The sequence below is a fragment of the Hemitrygon akajei genome, chromosome 3 (genome assembly GCF_048418815.1).
Source record: "Hemitrygon akajei chromosome 3, sHemAka1.3, whole genome shotgun sequence".
Taxonomy (NCBI): domain Eukaryota; kingdom Metazoa; phylum Chordata; class Chondrichthyes; order Myliobatiformes; family Dasyatidae; genus Hemitrygon; species Hemitrygon akajei.
In genome coordinates, this window is record NC_133126.1 from 126,593,701 (window position 1) to 126,615,355 (window position 21,655).

At 41.0% G+C, this 21,655-nt stretch overlaps 1 protein-coding gene across 2 annotated transcripts in view; it reads right to left on the minus strand.

Moving 5' to 3' along the window:
• The window catches only part of uggt1 (UDP-glucose glycoprotein glucosyltransferase 1), a 177,258-nt gene that overhangs the window by 59,335 nt on the left and 96,268 nt on the right, over positions 1-21,655 (minus strand). For both annotated transcript variants that reach the window (XM_073040806.1, XM_073040805.1), the window contains 4 exons: positions 10,068-10,163; positions 9,834-9,936; positions 8,590-8,669; positions 3,715-3,904 (listed from right to left, as the gene is read on the minus strand). In XM_073040806.1, coding sequence (XP_072896907.1) covers positions 3,715-3,904; positions 8,590-8,669; positions 9,834-9,936; positions 10,068-10,163 — 469 coding nt within the window. The remainder of the gene's footprint in view (positions 1-3,714; positions 3,905-8,589; positions 8,670-9,833; positions 9,937-10,067; positions 10,164-21,655) is intronic.

Consider the following 21,655-nt stretch of genomic DNA (forward strand, 5'->3'; position numbering starts at 1 on the left):
TCTTTCAACATCTACAGTACATAATATTGTGAAAAGATTCAGAGAATTCAGAGACATCTCAGTGCGTAAAGGGCAAGGTCAGAAACCACTGTTGAATGTGCGTGATCTTCAGGCCCTCAGGCGGCACTGCCTAAGAAACTGTCATGCTACTGTGACAATTATAGCCACCTGGGCTCGGGAGTATTTCGGAAAACCATTGTCACTTAACACAGTCCGTCGCTGCATCTAGAAATGCAACTTGAAACTGTATTACGCAAGGAGGAAGCCATACATCAACTCTATGCAGAAACACCGGCGAGGTCTATGGGCCCAAGCTCATCTAAGATGGACCGAAAGACTGTGGAACCGTGTGCTGTGGTCAGATAAGTCCACATTTCAGCTAGTTTTAGGAAAAAACGGGCGTCGAGTTCTCCGTGCCAAAGATGAAAACGACCATCCTGATTGTTATCAGCGAAAGGTGCAAAAGCCAGCATCTGTGATGGTATGGGGGTGCATCAGTGCCCACGGCATGGGTGAGTTGCATGTATGTGAAGGTACCATTGACTCTGAGGCATATATTAGGATTTTAGAGAGACATATGTTGCCATCAAGGCGACGTCCCTTCCCGGAACGTCCATGCTTATTTCAGCAGGACAATGAGACCACATTCCGCATGGGCTACAAAAGCGTGGCTTTGTAGACACAGAGTGCGTGTGCTTGACTGGCCTGCTGCCAGTCCAGATCTATCTCGTATTGAAAATGTACGGCGCATCATGAAGAGGAGAATCAGACAACGGAGACTACGGATTGTTGAGCAGTTGAAGTCTTATATCAAGCAAGAATGGACAAAATTTCCAATTGCAAATCTACTACAATTAGTATCCTCAGTTCCAAAACGATTAAAAAGTGTTATTAAAAGGAAAGGTGATATAACACAATGGTAAACATGCCTCTGTCCCAACTTTTGTTGAGTGTGTTGCAGCCATCAAACTCTAAATTTGTGTATATTTACAAAATACAATTAAGTTGGTCAGTAAAGCTATTGAAAATCTTTTCTTTCTACTTTTGTCAGTTAAATAAAGGTTCATGTGAATTAACATATCACAGATTTTTGTTTTTATTGCATTTTGGAAAATATCCCAACTTTTCTGGAAATGGGGTTTGTATTTTTGTAATACTACTTTTAATTTAACTATTTAACATACTGTAATTTATTTATTTTTCTATATTCATCATGTATTGCATTGAACTGCTGCTGCTAAGTTAACAAATTTGAGGACATTGGCCAGTGATATTAAACCTGGTTCTGATATTTTTAGCACAACTTTGTTCACACCAGATAAAAGATTTTTTTTTTAAGAGAAAACAAATACATAGGTATCCACTTCTCTACGTTCTTTTCAAAATAATCCTGCACCAGTGTCAGTTGCCTTCTTTATTTCAGAATCAGGATCAGGTTTATTATCACCGGCAGGTGTCATTAAATTTGTTAACTTAGCAGCAGTAGTTCAATGCAATACATAATATAGAAGAAAAAATAATAATAAATAAGTAAATCAATTACAGTATACCTATATTGAATAGATTAAAACTCGTGCAAAATACAAAAATAATGCATATTAAAAAAGTGAGTTAGTGTTCACAGGTTCAATGTCCATTTAGGAATCAGATGGCAGAGGGGAAGAAACTGTTCCTGAATCGCTGAGTGTGTGCCTGAGTGTGTCAGTACCTCCTAACTAATGGTAATAATGAGAAAAGGGCATGCCCTGAGTGCTGGAGGTCCTTAATAATGAACGCTGCCTTTCTGAGACATAGCTCCTTGAAGATGTCCTGGGTATTTTGTAGGCTAGTACACAGGATGAAGCCAAATAAATTTACAACCCTCTGCAGCTTCTTTCGGTCCTGTGCAGTAGCCACCCCACCCCCTTCCCCCCCAATACCAAGCAGTGATGTAGCCTGTCAGAATGCTCTCCACGGTACACCTATAATTTTTGACATACCAAATCTCTTCAAACACCTAATGAAGTATAGTCGCTGCCTTGCCTTTTTATTAACTGCATCGATATAGACACATAGAAAACCTACAGCACAATACCAGCCCTTCAGCCCTCAAATGGGTTATCCACTTTGGGAGTAAGAACAGGAAGGCAGATTATTATCTGAACGGTGTAGAGTTAGGTAAGGGAGAAATACAAAGAGATCTAGGAGTCCTTGTTCATCAGTCACTGAAGGTGAATGAGCAAGTGCAGCAGGCAGTGAAGAAGGCTAATGGAATGTTGGCCTTTATTACAAAGGGAATTGAGTATAAGAGCAAGGAAATCCTCTTGCATTTGTACAGAGCCCTGGTGAGACCACACCTGGAGTACTGTGTACAGTTTTGGTCTCCAGGGTTAAGGAAGGATATCCTGGCTGTAGAGGAAGTGCAGCGTAGATTCACAAGGTTAATTCCTGGGATGTCAGGACTGTCTTACGCAGAGAGGTTAGAGAGACTGGGCTTGTACACGCTGGAATTAAGGAGATTGAGAGGGGATCTGATTGCAACATATAAGATTATTAAGGGATTGGACAAGATAGAGGCAGGAAATATGTTCCAAATGCTGGGAGAGTCCAGTACCAGAGGACATGGTTTGAGAATAAGGGGTAGGTCATTTAGGACAGAGTTAGGGAAAAACTTATTCTCCCAGAGAGTTGTGGGGGTGTGGAATGCACTGCCTCGGAAGGCAGTGGAGGCCAGTTCTCTGGATGCTTTCAAGAAGGAGCTAGATAGGTATCTTATGGATAGGGGAATCAAGGGATATGGGGACAAGGCAGGAACCGGGTATTGATAGTAGATGATCAGCCATGATCTCAGAATGGTGGTGCAGGCTCGAAGGGTCGAGTGGTCTACTTCTGCATCTATTGTCTATTGTCAAATCTGTGCCAAACGTGTACTTACTTTAGAAATTACTTATGATTACACATAGCCCTCTATTTTTCTAAGCTCCTATCCAAGAGTCTCTTAAAAGACCCTTTATATCTGCGTCCACCTCTGTCACTGGCAGCCCGTTCCACACACTCACCACTCTGTGTAAAAAAACTTACTCCTGACGTCTCCTCTGTACATACTTCCAAGCACCTTAAAACTGTGCCCTCTCATGTTAGCTATTTCAGCCCTGGGAAAGAGCCTCTGACTATGTTATGTTGGGACCAGGTTAGGTCCTTAGAGATCTTGACACCCAGGAACTTGAAATTGCTCGCTCTCTCCACTTCTGATCCCTCTATGAGGATTGTTGTGTGTTCCCTCGTCTTACCCTTCCTGAAGTCCACAATCAGCTCTTTTGTCTTACTGACATTGAGTGCAAGGTTGTTGCTGTGACACCATTCCACTAGTTGGCATATCTTGCTCCTGTACGCCCTCTCGTCTCCATCTGGGATTCTACCAACAATGGTTGTAGCATCAGCAAATTTATAGATGGTATTTGAGCTATTCCTAGCCACATAGTCATGGGTATAGAGAGTAGAGCAGTGGGCTAAGCACACACCCTGAGGTGCACCTGTATTGATCATTAATGAGGAGGAAATATTATCAACAATCCACACAGATTGTGATCTACCGGTTAGGAACTGCAGAGGGATGTACAGAGGCCCAGGTTCTATAACTTCTCAATCAGGATTGTGGAAATGATGACAGCGACTATACCCCACACCCATATAATTGATCATACTCATAGATGGAAATAGCTCATCTGGACGTACCTCTTCCAAATAAATATTGTCAAGATCATACGAGGTGTGTACTGATTCTACCATCCAGCTCTCAGGAGTGTTGATGTTAAGTGTGAAGAGAGGAGATTGAGGCATATCCAAGAATTTGGCAACTGGGCCAGGTGCAAAAGTGCCATCTGCTTTGAATGTTATTTCGGGTTCCAGAACATAGCGGTAAATGCTGCAAAATAAAGAGGAGATATTTCTTTAAGGTCACTGAATTCTATCTCCACGTATTTCTTACAAAATGTAAGCTGATGACCTAGTATTTCGCTCCCTTTCTGAAAGCATATCATTTACAGTAGCAGCACATTCTCTCTGGTTCACTGACTAGAACAAAAGTAAATTTCAGAAGCAGAGTACATGCAGCACATCAGCTGACTGGTGTTAAATTTCAAGGCAAAAATATCTTAAATCAAAGCTTATAAATTTATTTGCCATTTGCAACCAAGTATCGTGCACCACTAAATCTAATGCAATGGTGAATGACAAACAGCAGCATTTAGAAACCAGATTGCTTGGTGTCACATTTTTGTGAGCTCCATGATTCAATTTCAACAAAAAAATAAAATGTAAGATGCACGTTTCCATCTGTGTTTTCTATATGCTTGATGATTAATGCACACAGGACCTTGATTACATACGACTGTAGTTAATGTGCAAATAGAAGCCTTTTTGGAACTTCCACCTATGGTTTCACATCCAACAGTGCCTTCTTACTATCTATGTGTACAGAAGCAGGCCTTGGTCGCCCTTGTGAGGCATGCTTCAGTGTTACTTTAAAAGTATCATAATAAGGTCGTAAAGAAAGCTTTTGGCCTTCATAAATCAATGTACTGAGAATAGAAGATGGGATGCTATGTTGAAATTGTTTAAGACATTGGTGACGCCTAATTTGGAGTATTGTGTGCAGTTTTGGTGTCCTACTTATAGGAAAGATGTAAACAGGTTTGAAAGAGTACAGAGAAAATTTACAAGGATGTTGCCAGGTTTGGAGGACCTGACTTATAAGGAAAAATTGAATAGGTCAGGACTGTACTCTTTAGAATGTAAAAGATTGAGAGGAGATTTGATGGAAGTATACAAAATTATGAGGGATATAGATAGGGTATATGCAAGCAAGCTTTTTCCACTTAGGTTGGGTGGGTCTACAACCAAAGGTCATGGCTTAAAGGTGGAAGGTAAAAAGTTTAAGGGGAACATGGGGGGAAATTCTTCACTCAGAGGGTCATAAGAGTGCGGAATCAGCTGCCAGCGCAAGTAGAGCATGCAAGCTCGATTTCAACATTTAACAGAGGCTTGGACAGGTTCATGGATAGTAGGGCTATGGAGGTATATGGCCCTGGTGCAGGTCGATGGGAGTAGGCAGTTTAAATGGTTTCAGCATGGACGCGATGGGCCGAAAAGCATGCTCTATAACGACCCCCATTCTGTAGCTTTGCCTAAAACCCTCTACCTTAGTGGTTGCCAACCCATCGATCTTTGAGACCTTCCCAGTAGATCCCCAAAAAAATGAAAAATAAATACACAAATACTGTTGAGAGATTGTTTCCGGGTTGCGGGGTTTTAGTTCCGCTCTTTCTGCCCAGTGCGCATGCGTGTAGCTCCCCCGCCACGCACTACACTGTGTACTTCAGTGGAAATGATATGATTTGGCCATATGAAACGATACAAGTCAGCTGCACCTTTCCTTATTCCTTGTCACGCCCACTGTTGAACTTGAACGCGCGTGAGGTCATCAGTTGCCTAAACGCAGTGACACCCTCGCGCCAGGGATCACTGGTTGACCTCCGGTAACCAGCCACCTCATGCGGCCAGCGAGAAGTGCCGTTGTTACTGGCCTGGAGCGCGGATAGATGGGCGCTGCCTCTAAACCTGGTTAGCACACCAAATGTTCGTGAGGAACCCGGTGCTAAAATATTCGCAGACGACCTAATTTGGGGGCTCAGGGTTTCGTAAGTAGCAGAGCAGCTACCTCGCTGTGATCTACTGAAAGTCATCCGTCGAGCTAAACTTTTGTCGGCCAATAGATCCTACGTACCTACAAGGAGGGCGGGCACGCGCCCTGTCGCACTCCTCACTTGGTCGGTCGTTCTCTCCAGACTGTGACTGCCGTTGCCCCGGCACGGGGCCTCCGGCCCTTACCTTGTCCTCTCACCCCAACCACGACCAGCTGCACCTGGCCAAGGTGTCTGGTGCCGGGCGAGCAGGAGGCTGGAGTTCGGGCCCAGAGGCTGTCTAATGAGGCAATGAAGCCCTCAAAACTGCTTCGGTACCTTGAGTCCAAGCACCCTGCACTTAAAGACAAACCCATTAAGTTTTTTCAATGGAAAAAACATGGGCAAGCGGGACAGAAGCTAAGTGCTGAGAGCCACGTAAACTAAATTGCGGAATAGACTGGACGTAAGGAACCTGCTTTGAGTATCGCTGTATTCTGGTCGTGTTTAACACCCCCCCCCCCCCCCCCGCCCCTGTCGGCCAGTCTGTAAGAATATTGTCAATATTAACCAGTCCGCGGTGCAATAAAGGGCGGTGACCCCTGGTATACATACATTATTTCTACTTCCAGGTTGCGGGGTTTTACTTCTGGTCTTTTCTGCCCGGTGCGCATGTGTGTGACTAACTGATTTAGTAGGTCGATTTTGCCTTTCACTAAGGCCAAGGTAGGGGATCTTGGGCTTAAAAAGGTTGGTGACCACTACTCTACCTTCTAAATCCAGACACTACCCCAACCTCTGTCGGTTTACCAGGGCAGCACCACACCTCCTTCTGTCCATTCCCTGCAGTTAACACCCACCTTGATCCATGCCCTTCTTGAACAACATTGAACCCAACCCTTCCTATCTTTGATTGAACTTCATCATTCCCACTCGGGAGACATTCCTGCACTGCCACCACATAATGTACTATTTTTCCAATGCACCGTATTAACCCGACTTTCACTGCATCTTCGCAATGGCAAGTCATACTAGGGTGTGCAATCACCAGTCAAAGTACTACAATCTGGCACCAATTTAATTTCAAGGAAAAGTTCACATTTTTGGAAATATTTTGCCATTATCAGAGACAGTAAACAACGAACTATAGATACATTCCAGTAATTAAAGCAGGTTTACAGAATAAAAATTAAAACTGGCTACAAATGAATCCATCAAAAACAAATATTAACTATTACCAATTGCAACCTTTTTAAATGTTTGGTATATTGTAAAGAAATATCCTAACCTAGAAACTAGATTGTGCATAAATTAGAAGCCCATACCGAGTCCAGCCCACATTCTAGTGCAAAACACTGGACAGTAAGTTAGAAAACTGTTTTCATTTTTTACTACAGATGACCTTCAATCTTAAGGAAGGGTTCAGGTGAGGCAACTTTTTTCTGTTTGTCTTCGTAATAAGACAAGATGTTAAGACTTATCTTTCCAGAAGCAGACTAAAACATATCCTTTGAGGATTGTTAGGTTAGAAAGCAAGCATCTGGAAAAACAGTAATAGAGCAAACTCAATACTGTTTTGGAAAAGGAATCTTAAACAGAATTAGCCTCCTATTTGCATTTAGAATGGGCCCTAATACTTTATTCTGACAAATGTCTTTTTTTTTATTTCAACTTGCAAATGATGGAAATTATCTTGACATTAATCTGATAAACCAATTATGGCCTACAAATTATTCATAATGCCATCAAATAAAATACTAATACTTCTTGAAAATATTTTGGAAGTAATATTGCCATATTATTAATTAGATATTTTTGACTCCTTGCCAACATTGAAATTATCAAAGTTAAATGGTTTGTGTCTCTGAATACAATTCCAAAAGTCTTTTGAAGAACTAGGTTTTTTTTACAAAGAGAACATGATGAATCAAATTTATTGAAAAAATCCATTTGATATAAACATTTATTATTATATTTCATATTTTCATTTGTATGCTGGTCTACGCACAACCGTTGTTAATTGTTTTTTTGTACAAGGAACAATCACAAGCATTTATCATAATTTGCTTAAAGCTACAAAATGCATTTTGATTCCCCTTAGAATCTATAAGCAGAGCTTCCAGGAGTTGCTGCCAGATAACCAGGATTCTATTAAATTGCAGAGTGCGCTTGATGGGCTGAGTGCCCTACACTAGATCCAAATTCATACATTCTCATGTACATTTTTATGCCTGCTGAAATGTGATAAAGTTTTTTTTTTCTCAAACTGTTTTTTTGAACAGATGGAGGAAATCCCAGTGTGGGCTGGTGCTTTTTTCATCAGTATCAAGATCCATGAGTGAATCAGAAACCAAGGTTATTAAGGATAATTAGCCCTTTCAGCACATTCTGTTTGCAGTATTATGTACCATATATTTAATATACATTTTACATAATTACTTGCTCATAAACGTAGATCCAGCATTAATCCAGAGTTGAATACCAGCGGAGATCAAGAATAACTATTTTTATGTTAAAGCAGTAAAGGGGACTCATACACTTTTAATGAAAATCAAAATAAAGTCCTTCCAACTTAAATCATAACTGATGCAAAAGAAAATAGTTAAGTGCATCAAAAAGACCACATCACTGCTGAGAAAATGCATAAAAGTCCTGCTAAATAATCTCTTCAACCTTGTTCTTCATCAAAGATCATTCTTTCATCAGAATAGCAACATAATACTTCAATTACATTGTCTACAGTATTCACTCGTAATGATGTTACGTACTCTTACAGTACGACTAGAGGTAAAATCTTTACTTTACATTAATTCTTCAGCTTAGAAAAATGCAAATATATAGAAACTTCATACTTGCAGTTTTCCCACTTTAATCAGCATATCCCTCAGTCAAAAAAAGCTGCTTTAGCTGATGCAGATAGAATTTTTACCTTTTCAGAGGCATTTCAGAAAGTTTTGCTTGACAGTTCATAAACACTCGAAGGTTCATGTTGATCATTTGATTTAAAACCTGAAAATTGAAGACATTTTATGCTTAGTTGGACTAACATATGAAAAAGAGGAAGATGCAGAACAATGGTGAATGTTGAATAATGAAGCTATCTCTGAAATAGCATTAGTTAAGAGCAGAAGGGAGCAGTGGGCTCAACCACAGTCTTCTATGTTGCCAACATTTATGGCTTTACAGCATAACTAGCAAGGTTAATGAAATACACCTTTGAAGTAGACCGGCAAATTAAATTCATATTGTGAAGAAGATTAACATTTCATATCAGTAATTTTATTTGACCAAGATTGATTTTGCATTTACAAAAGGACAAATGTGAGGTGTCACTTATTCCATCTCAATCATCATTTTGGAGAAATCTATACTTTCATCAAACTATACTTTCATTCCATTGCTTTAACCTCCATCATGCTTCTCACCAACTGTTGAACAAACCTAGCATCAAAATCTAGCATCTACATTAAACCCAAGTTTCCTTGTATCAAGTTGTTCAATTTGAAATGGTGCTCTGGATTTATGTCTTTAAATATACTTACTTTTTAAAAAAAATTCCCCTCAAAGATGTGCCTTGAGCTGTCTATATAGTTTACATTTCCAGCACTAGATATTGACTCTAACAGCTGCTTTCTTCACGCCTCAATGAGCAGAAATGAACATGGGTCTCTAGTTGTAGAATGACCAAGCACAATCAAGGTTCAGCAACTGTAGTCTCATACTTCATGAGTCACATACTTCAGAATTATACTAATCTTATGATTGCCACCTTACAATGACTTCAACAGTGCAGAATCGATATTTTCTTAAACACATTAGCTACTAAACAAGAAGTGATTCATTGAAGGTGGATCAACTGACTGCAAACAGACACAAAAAAGTTGACATTAATGTATATGCTCATTTCTTCTATTCCTTGCCCCAAGCCATACTCCCCTTGACTCCTACTGCAAAATTCCCAACTGTTCTCTGTTCTCTGGTGAACAGATACTGTTAAAGCCAATGGGCTGAGTATTCTCAAATGACTTTTCTTTTAAATTAAACATTAATCCATAGAAATTTCTAATGACAATAATTTCTGCAAAGGAAGGAAAAGACTAGGTGATGAATACAGAAGGACACAGTAGAAAAGATGGGGAATAACTTCAAAGCAGCTTTACCAACACCACTCACCAACAGGAAAGGGGCAAGTCGCTGAGCATCTCTGGTCACAGGGTCAGTTATGGCCACTACTTCAAAGTAAACCTGATCTTCTTTTGGCCGTAATTTAATTGCACTAGTAAGAGATAATGGTCAAAGTTTTGATTCAATCATTAGAAAGAATTTTATAAAAAATAAAATCACAATTGACATCTAGCTGAGTGAAATATTAGATACAGCATTTTAAATTGTCCAGCTGCTGCTTACCTCAATCTTTCTTCAAAGAATTGGAGGTCAACCCTTGCCTCTCCTTTGGATTTGGATGACAACAGAGCGTCCACTTTCATTATTAGATCATTAGCACTGGGGGAAAATTGTGATTAATAAGTTCAATTGCCAAATGAAGGCTGAGAGCTATTTAACTGCCAAGCCCTTCTAGAGCTTTGAACCATTAGTAGAGGTTCTATATCAATACAATACTATTTTATTTTCCCAGAGCTTTTCACAAGCATTTTAAACTTTGGAAGCAAATAATTGAGAATAACTATCTTAATTTAAGAAAGTGAAAGGCACTCTATAATTGAAGATAAACACTTGCAATTAATCATTTGGAAGGCATCATCAAGATAAACTATCAATGGGTTTTATGCAAGTCTCCTAAATGCTATTCAGTACAAAGTTAAATTTGTCTTAAAATAGACAAATGCAAATTGTATAGAAAAAAACTTTGTATATTTAAGACAAAGTTTATACTCAGCAGAGTCATACAACATCTGAACAGGCCCTTTAGACAACTTGACTATCTTTGCTAACCTTATTTGCCTGTATTATTTGCTACATCCCTTCAAATCTTTCCTATCCATGAAGTTGTCCAAATTTATTTTAACGCTATAATTATATGTGACTCTAACACTTCCTTTGGTAGCTCATTCCATCAGGGCCGAATTTCCACCACCATCTGCAGGTCCCTTTAAATCATTCCTGTCTCACCTTTTTGGACTCCTCTATTCTGGGAAAAAGACTATCACTAGGCTTCTCATCATTTTATAAAGCTCAGCCCTCAACCCCCTTTGCTCTATGGAAAATATTTCCTGCCTATCCAGTTTCCAGTTATAACTCATGCCCTCTAGTCCTAGCAACATTTTTGTGAATCTTTTCTGCATCTTCCCTAACTTTACCGTGTCCTTCCTATAACGTGGTGACCTGAACTGCACACAGCATTCCTAACATCATCTCACCAACATCTAGTACAGCTTTAACATGACAACCCTATTATTATGCTCATTGAAAAAAGCAAGTGTGCCACCATTCATGACCTCATCCACTTGTGCCAGCACTTTCACGGAACTATGGATTTGCACCCCTAGGTCTCTCTGTTGTACAACACTCACCAGGATTCTACCTTTCGCTGGGTGTGTGCTGCCCTAGTTAAGGTTCCCAAAATGTATCAGTGCACATGTCCAAGTTATGTTACATCTGCCGTTCTTTTGCTCACTTTCCCATTTGATCTAGATCCTGTTATAGATCTGGACAATAATTCGCATTGTCTAATACACCATAAATTTTAATGTCATCCACAAATTTACTAATCATATCACCGATATAATTATCCAGACTGTTAATATATATGACAAACAATTGGGGACCTAGCACCGATCTCTGTGGCACACCACTGGTTACACATCTCTAACCTGAAATCATTCCTCCACCCCCACCCTCTGACTCCTTCCACCAAGCCAATTTTACATCCACTTGGCTAGCCCACCTTGGATTCCATGTGATCCAATCTTCTGGACAAGCCTACCATTTGGGATCTTATCAAAAGGCTTAACAGCACACGGGGAAGCATGGCAACATCTACTACCCTACCCTCTTCTATCCTCTTGTTCATCTTTTCAAAAGACTCCAATCAAATTTGTGATACATAGTTTCTCATGCACAAAGCCACACTGAGTATCCCTCTTCCATCCTTGCCTTTCCAAATGCAGATAGTTCTTGTCTCTCAGAAGCCCCTTCAGTAACTTTCCAGCACAGATGTTAGGCTCACTGGCCTGTAGTTCCCTGGTTTGTCTGTACAGGCCACATTAATTAAAGGTCTAACATTAGCCATCCTCTAGTCATCCAGCTAAGGAAGACACAAAAATCTCTGCCAGGGCCCCAGCAATTTCTTCCCTTGCTTCCTGCAATGTCCTATTATATACTTGGCCAGGCCCAGAGATTTATCCATCCTTTTCTACCTCAAGACCTCTAACTCCTTCTCTTTCAGATTGTTGATAAGTTTCAGGACATTATTGTTTTCCTCCATAATTCCCTAGCTTCCATCATCTTTTTAACAGTAAATGCAAACAAGAAGTGTTCACGTAAAAGCTCAGCCACCACTCAATGGCTCCACATAATGACCCTGAAGTGAATTTACTTTCTCCCTAGTTACTCTTTAATTTCCTTATATAACAACAGAATCTTCTAAGATTCTCCTTTACCTTATCTGTTGAGCATACCTCATATTTGCTTTTCTGCCCTTCTGATTTAAGTGTACTTCTGCATCCTAAAGAGATTTGCTTGATTCCAGCTGCCTATGACTAATGTATGCCTCTTTTTTCCAATTGGCCAGGATACCCTAACCCTGCCAGACTTGCCATCGAACATCTAAAAGACAAACATTTAACAAATCCAGTGTGAAAGTACTGTGAACAAAATATGGGTATAAATTAATTATTATGCTATACAAAACACAACTATACTAAGTTCAAGTTCAATCTTATAGAAACATAGAAAACCTACAGTACAATACAGGCCCTTCGGTCCACAATACTGTGCCGAACATGTATTTACTTTAGAAACTACCTAGGGTTACCCATAGCCCTCTATTTTTTTAAGCTCCATGTACTTACCCAGGAGTCTCTTAAAAGACTCTATTGTATCTGCCTCCACCACTGTCACCGGCAGTCCATTCCACGCACTCACCACTCTCTGCGTAAAAGCTTACCTCTGTACCTACTTCCAAGCACCTTAAAATTGTTCCCTCTCATGTTAGCCATTTCAGCCCTGGGAGAAAGCCTCTGACTATCCACACAATCAATGCCTCTCATCATCTGATACACCTCTATCAGGTCACCTCTCATCCTCTGCCGCTCCAAGGAGAAAAGGTTTTATAATAAGTTACTATACTGTACAGAGAAATTCTGATGAAGCCAGAGTAAAAACAGAAGTCTAAACAATTCTGTAAGTCTTTGTTAAATTGCATAACATTCGCTGAATCTACCTGAAACATCTACCTGAAATCATTTCTTATTAGGGCTCCAGTCAGTGATGTTCAAATGCTCTCCTTGTCATTTTGGGGAGTACAGCTGCTAGATTTTCAATCGCCTTAGGATGAATAGTTCATCTGACCATTTCCTCACTTCACCCTCCAATTTCAGTGGATGAAAATAATCACATCTGATCGTGCCTTTTAATCAAAACCACATTCCAGCAGTGATTGATGGATATTTCAGTTCAATGACCTATTACAACATCATAAATTTTGTTTACTTTCCTCCTGCCAAATAGATACCTTAGCCTTGAATGCGGTTCTGTTTCTGTTCTGTTCTATCCGGAGTGGTTTAAAATCATTAATATATCTAAATGGTTGCTTACAAAAGAATTAAGCTATGCATAACTATGCTGGCACACAGAGCAATGCATTGGGAAAATACAAATTCTGCACAGAATTTGTCATCATCTCAACACCAAGATTATTAGTAGTGTGTTCTACATATATAAATGTGACACTGCTTATGATGTTGCAGGACACACGATAACACAATGGCAAGAGCATTCAAGTAAGCAAAGCATTCCAACAGCCTCTCTAGCTAGTTCTGAAAAGCAAGATGAAATAGCTCCAGGGGAAAAATTATGCCTTGGATGACACTGCACAATGCCATCTCCAAACAAGGAACAGTCCATCCCGGCACATTTCAAATCATAGTTGGGGGCTTCAACTGGGTTTGCTTGAGAAAATCCTGCCCAATTGCCATCAGCATACAAGCTGTAGCACCAGAGGTCCCAACAGACTTGCCCATTGCTGTACGAAGATAAGGAATGTCTATCATTGCATGCCCAGGCCACATTTCAATAAGTTGGATTGCTTGGCTGTCCTTCTCTACTTGCATACAGGAAGAGGCTAAATAGCAAAACTCCAGAAATTAGGACAACAAAGAGCTGGTCGTAGGACTGGGCTGTGTTCAAGGACTCATCTGTGGTTCTGAATGAATACACCATGGTTATTACTGACTTTATTAAAACAGTTGTGGACGATTGTGTCCCAACAAAATCATTTAGAGTCTTCACCAACCAGAATCCCGGATGAACCATGAGATCTGCAGTGTACTGAGGGCCAGACCAGAGGAATTCAAGTCCAACGACCAAGAAAGTTACAAGAGGTCCAGGTACAATCTCTGGAAAGCCATCTCCCAGGCAACGTGGCAATTCTGCACAAAAGTCCTGTTATGGCAGGACTTGAATGGTATCACCTCTTATCAAGTGACATAAACAATAGCAGGGCTTTGCTTCCAGATGAGCTCAATGCCTTCTATGCTCACTTCGACCATCAAAACATGGAAGAACCATCACATACTCCCACAGCCCCTGATAATCCTATGATTTCAGTCTCTGAGGCCAACATGCGAGCATTCAGGAGGGTAAACCCATGAAAAGCATCTGGCCCAGATGAGATACCTGACCAAGTTCTAAAGATCTGTGCTGATCAAATGGCTTGAGCGTTCACTGAGATCTTTAAGTTCTTGCTTCGACAGTCTGAGCTACCTGTCTGCTTCAAGTAAACTTCTCTTATACTAGTGTCCAAGAAGAACATGGTTATCTGCCTCGATGACCATCATCCAGCAACACTTACATCCACAGTGATCAAATGTTTTGAGGTTGGTGATGAAACATATCAACTCCTGCCTGAGAAGTGACTTGGAACCATTACAATTTGCCTATCAGAGCAACAGGTTCACAGCAGATGCCATCTCATTGGCTCTTCGCTCAACACTGGAACATCCAAACAGCAAAGATGCATACATCGGGATGCTCTTTATTAATTACAGCTCGGCACTCAATACTATCATCTCTTCAAAACTAATCAACAAGCTTTAAGACTTTAGCCTCAATACCTCATTGGGCAATTAGATTGTTGATTTCCTCACTTGCAGACCACAGTCAGTTCAGATTGGCAACAGCTTCTCCATGACCTCCATTAGCCCAGGTGCACCACAAGGCTGTACGCTTAGCTCCCTGTTCCATTCCCTTTACACTCATAACTCTGTGGCTAAGCACAGCTCCAATGCCATATTCAAGTTTGCTGATGATGTCACTGTCATTGGCTGAATCAAAGGTGATGACAAATCAGCATAAAAAAGGAGATTGAAAATCTGGCTGAGTAGTGTCCCAAAAACCTCTTACTCAATGTCAACAAGAACAAAGAGCTGAATAGGGTAAAGCTCTCCCCACCACTGAGCTCATCTACAGAAAGTATTGTCGCAGGAAGGCAGCATCCATCATCAGGGATCCCAACACTCAGGGCATGCTCTCTTCTCACTGCTGGCATTGGGAAGAAGGTACAGAAGTGACCACCACCAGGTTCAAGAACAGTTTTTACCCCTCCACAATCAGGCTCTTGAATCAAAGGGGGGATACCTTCACTCAACTTCACTTCCCCCATCACTGAAATGTTCCCACAATCTACAGACTCACTTTCAAGGACTCTTCATCTCATGTTTTCGATATTTATTGCTTACTTATTTATTATTATTTCTTTCTTTTTGTATTTGCATAGCTTGTTGTCTCTTGTACACTAGCTGAATGCCCAAGTTGGTGCAGTCTTTCATTGACCTTGTCATGGTTATTATTCTATGGAGTTATTGGGTATGCCTGCAAGATCATGAATCACAGGTGACATGTACTTTGATAATAAATTTACTTTGAACTTTAGTTAAAGAGTGGAGGGGGCGGGTACGGAGAGACAGAACAGATTTAATTATGAGGAGAGTACAATGGATGCCATTTGGTAAGGCATTTGGAATTAAAATATCATGAAGTACACAGAAGGAAAGAAAGAGACAAAGCAAAATGTAAACTGTAATTTTTCATATGGTAGATAATGATGGACAAGGTTATGTCGTGTACCAGTTTTGGTATATATTAGTGACCTAATAACTTTACCAAATTTGCAAACAGTGCAAAGCTTGGATGTGTGCTAGATAACGAGGACAGCAATGGACTACAAGAGCACATGGATAAAATATCTGAACGGGCAGGTCAGTCAGATGAAATTGTGTACAAAGAAGTGTGCGGTGGTGCATTTTGGCAGGAAGTTGTAGACAGTGTAGATAAAATGGCATAGCAGGAACTGAGTCACCTGAGCATTAATCCCCAGAAGTCCAAGATGGTATTAAAGAAAGAAAATATAATATTGCACATTAGTATTAGCAAAGCAGAAGCTACGTGTATAATCTGGGGAAGAATCATCCAAATGTGGCAAGAAAGATGGGACTGAGAGGGGAAATGGAGGCATTTATATCAAATACAAAAGAGTGTTACAGGTACTAGGGTAGGCAGTGGATACAGAAGAGAGGAAACTGTGAGGACTAGGTTAAGGCTGGGGCACTGTGCACTAAACAAAACATTGAAAGTGATAGGGAAACACCAGACAGGATTGTGTGAGGAATGTCAGAAAGTGGAGTCAGTAGAGCATGTAATTCTGAGTTGCAGGAAGTATGGTATGCAGAGAGAGAAGATGAGAATTAATCTAAGGGAATTGGGGGTGCAGGAATTCACATTAAAAGGGTTACTGGGTATGGGTGAGAGAACACTTGTCAGGGTACTTTCAGCTTTCTTAAGGGATACAGGGAATTTTTATAGGATATGATGGATAAATAGGAATAGGGTACTAGGATGGCCAAAGAAGAAAGGATAAAGTGTAGATTTGGGGGCGGGGGAGGGGTGTGTGTGTGTGTGTGTGAGAGAGAGAGAGAGAGAGAGAGAGAGAGAGAGAGAGAGAGAGAGAAAGAAAGAAAATGGGTGAAGGGATTTAGAATGCAAGTCTATCGCTGATCCACACTCCGGAGAAGAAGGTGGCGGTAATGCACCATTAAGCTGGGTGCCAACCCCATAAAACAAGAAGGAGGAAGGAAGTTCATGTTTAAGTTTCAGCTGCCCCTAACCTGGAGAACAGACGCTGATCAGAGCACTGCCCAATCTGGGTACAGGCGTGTCTAGATTTTTCTATTAATAAATAATAAATAAATAAGCAACAAATAGTGAGAACATGATAGGAAGAGTCCTTGAAAGTGAGTCCATAGGTTGTGGGAACAGGTCAGTCCATACACACACGCATAGGTCAGTGGTGGGCGAGTGAAGTTAAGTAAAATTATCCCTATTGGTTCAAGAGCCTGGTGACTGAAGAGTCATAACTGTTCCTGAACCTGGTGGTGTAGGTCCTGATGCTCCTGTACCTTCTTACTGTTGGCAGCAGCTGGAAGAAAGCGTGGCCTGGGAGGTGGGGATCCTTGATCATGGAAGCTGCTTTCTTGCAACAGCACTCAGAGTAGATGTGCTCAGTGGTGAAGATGGCTTTACCAGTCATGGACTGGGCAACATCAACTACTATTTTGTAGGCTTTTCCATTCAACGGCATTGGTTTTTCCATACCAGGCCATGATACAACCATTCAATATAATCTCCACTACAGATCTATAGAAGCTTGAGAAAGTTTTAGATGACTTGTTGAATCTTTGCAAACTTCTAAGAAAAAAAAGAGGCACTGCTTTGCTAGACCCAGGACAGATCCTCTGAAATGATTAGCACTGAGGAATTTAAAGTTACTGACCCTCTCCACCTATGATCCCCCAATGAGAACTTTCATTCCATGTCCTACCAAACAGTATAATTCTCAGTTGCAGTCTGGCACTGTTCATTTATGGTTTATAAGAGTACTTTGTTTTAGTCAGATGTGTTATTCCAGAGGCATGGTGCCACTGACATGTGATACTGTTTGTCAGAGTACTGTTCTACAAAGATATGCCACTCTGGGGTATTGTACTAATGATGTACGGTTCCACTGAATCTGGCTTTGCAGACACATTATACTGCTGGAAATGGTATTAGGTGTAGTAGAAATGGGGCTCTGAGGTATCATACAGTTCATCTAGTATTCCATTAAATCATGGCATTATAAGGAATGGCTCTGATGAAGTTTAAATGAAAGAAAGTTCTATGTTCTGCCTCTCCATTCCAAATCATGGTGAACATGCATTTTTGATTTCTGCTAACCTTTAAACTTTTATCTATAGTCAAGAGCACTTATTATAGCTATAACACCTGAAGAAAGGAGTTTATAATTTTACATTCAATACATTGTCAATCACAGTGAGGATTGGGCTTTCAGGACATGGGAAGATGGATTATATGGTCATCCAAACAAGCCACTACCACAAAAGCATTCATCAATGAAAATATCTGTTGAACTCCATTAAGAACTTTCCATGACAGTGAATGGCATAGTAATGGCGGGGATTGTAATTTCATGTTGCTTAAGAGATCAATGAACAGGGAGTCTACAAAGCTGCTCCTATGAATCCATAAAGAAGAATCTGGGTTGAATAAGTTTGTAGTTTGGAACTTGAAAAGATTTATCTATGTAAGGGGAATCAGTCCAGTGGGCACTGTTTCAAGATTCAAGATTGTTTACTGTAATTTCCTGTACAAAAGTGTAAACATAAGAACATAAGAAATAGGAGCAGGAGTAGCCCATCTGGCCCATCGAGCCTGCCCCGTCATTCAATAAACTGTCCATAAACTCAGCTCCATCTACCTGCCTTTTCCCAATAACCCTTAATTCCCTTACTATGTAAAAACCTATCTAAATGAATCTTAAATATATTTAGTGAAGAAGCCTCAACTGCTTCCCTGGGCAGAGAATTCCACAGATTCACCACTCTCTGGGAAAAACAGTTTCTCCTCATCTCCGTCCTAAATCTTCTCCCCTGAATCTTGAGGCAACGTCCCCTAGTTCTAGTCTCCCTCTCATTCTTCTGAACTCCAGAGAGTATATTCCCCCAGGCGACTCAATCTCTCCTCATACGTTAACCCCTTCATCCCTGGAATCAACCTGATGAACCTCCTCTGCACTGCCTCCAAAGCCAGTATATCTGTCCTCAAGTACGGAGACCAGAACTGCACACAGTACTCCAGGTGCGGCCTCACCAGAACCCTGTATAGTTGCAGCATGACCTCCCTGCTCTTGAACTCAATCCCTCTAGCAATGAAGGCAAACAGAATGTTTGCCTTCTTAATAACCTGTTGTACCCACAAGCCAACATTTTGCGATTCATGAACAACTCCCTCTGCACAACAGCATGCTGCAATCTTTCACCATTTAAATAATAATCTGCTCTTCTATTATTCCTTCCAAAGTGGATGATCTCGCATTTACCAACGTTGTATTCCATCTGCCAAACCTTGGCCCACTCACTTAACCTATTTATATCCCTCTGCAGACTCTTCACATCCTCTGTACAATTTGCTTTTCCACTCAGTTTAGTGTCATCAGCAAATGTTGCTATGCTACACTCAGTCCCCTCTTCTAAATCATCAATGTAAACAGTAAACAGCTGTGGGCCCAGCGCTGACCACTGCAGCACCCCACTCACCACTGACTACCAACCGGAGAAACACCCATTTATACCAACCTTCTGCGTTCTATTGGTTAACCAATCCACTATCCATGTCAATACACTTCGTCCGACTCCATGCATCCGTATCTTATTTATAAGTCTCTTGTGCGGCACCTTATCGAACACCTTCTGGAAATCCAAGTATACGACATCCACCTGTTCCCCTCTAACCACTGCACTCATTATGTCCTCAAAGAACTCTAGTAAGTTTGTCAAACAGGACCTGCCTTTTCTGAATCCATGCTGCGTCTGTCTAATGGAAACACTCCTTTCTAAATGTTTTGCTATTTCTTCCTTAATGACAGCTTCAAGCATGTTCCCAACTACAGTAAAGGAGAACAAAATAATTATTACTCCAGATCCAATGCAGCACAAACAAAAGACAAAGAACACAATATTAAAAAACACAACAAATACAAATACATAAGATAGCTTATCTACATAGATTGACTATGTGTAGATAAAATGACGCTAGGCTGTACATAAGGTGACTGACAGGAAATAATAAATTAGTGGTGGAGTTAGTGGGTGGAGGTGTTGATCGGTCTTACTACTTGGGGAAAATAACTGTTTTTGTTTCTGATGGTCCTTGTGTGGATGCTATGTAACCGCCTCCTTGATCAGAGTGGAACAAAGAATCCATGAGCAGGATGTGTAGGATCCTTCATGATGTTTCTGGCCCATTTCCGGCAGCTTTCTGTATATATGTCCTTGATGGTGGGTAGGCTGGTGCCAGTGATGCACTGGGCATTTTTGACTACCCGCTGTACAGCCTTCCTAGCCACTGCAATGTAGTTTCTGTACCAAGCAGTGATGCAGCTTGTCACAATACTCTCCAATGCGCGTCTGTAAAATGACACAAGTATGGATGTGTGAAGTCTGGCTTTATTCAGCCACAAAAGTAGAGGTATTAGTGAGCTTTCTTTGACTGTGTAGGATGTGTTCTGGGACCATGAGACGTTGTGTGTGATATGCACTCCCAGGAGTTTAAAACTGCTTGTAGTTTCCACTGTTGTGAAGCCGATATACACGGAGGTGCGAGTTCTCCTGAAATCAGTAACCATCTACTTTCTTTTGAAGACATTAATGAAGAGATTACATGCCTGGCACGAGGCCTGGAGCTCTTCTACCTCTCTAGGCTGTAGGGTGGTGGTGAGTCCAACCGTTGACCTATCATTGGCAAGCTTGATAATGTTATTGCTTGGTTGTTTGGCCGTGCAGTCACGTGAGCAGAATGTACACCAATGGAGGCAGCACACAGTCCTAGAGGATGATGGGAAGGGAAGCATGGCAGTGCATCCTGACTATCTGAGGTTAGTTCATTAAGAAGTCCAACATCCAGTTGAACAGTGGTGTATTTAGAACGAGTAGGAATTTGTTCACAAGGTCTGTGGGGCAATAGTGTTGAATGCCGATCTGAAATCCAGAAATAGCCATCTGACGTAAGTGTCCTTTTTTTAAAAAAGTGTTTTCAGAGCCAGGTGCATGACAGATGCTATGTTGTTGAGTGTCCAATGTGGCAAGAATGAACTTTCTGATAAGTGCCTTTATCAGTTATCCAAATCACTTCATGATTATTGGCATCTGTGCCACCAGGCAGTAGTTTTTCAGTTCTGAAGGTGTAGAGTTCTTTGGTACAGGGATGATGCTAGCTGATTTGCGTGGGCAGCAGCCTGGATGAGTGAAGTGTTGAAGATGTCCGTGAAGATGTCAGTGAGCTGGTGTGCAAACTTTGAGTGCTTGGCCAGGGGTGTTGTCTGGCACAGCCACCTTAAGGGTGTTGACTCTCCAGAGTCCTTCTCTGTTTCTGTACAAACAGTGGCTGCTTACCTGGGAATGGAGTAGTTTTCGTGGTTAGTGTCGAGTTGCATGCTTCGAAGTGTGTATAGAAGTTGTTTAGAGCATTAGAGAGGGAGGCATCATGGGTAAGTTGACATTGGTTTTCCTTGCATAATCAGCAATGCCCTTGCTACCCAGCCATATACGCTGGGGACCATTATCAGACAGGTGTTACTGAATTTTTTGCATGTTGGCAGTCTTTGCCCTCTTGATGCCCAAGATGAGGTTTCTCCTGGAGCTCTTAGAGTTGTTCTGTCACTGGTCTTGAAGGCAGCATCCCAGGCATTTAGTAGGGAGCACACC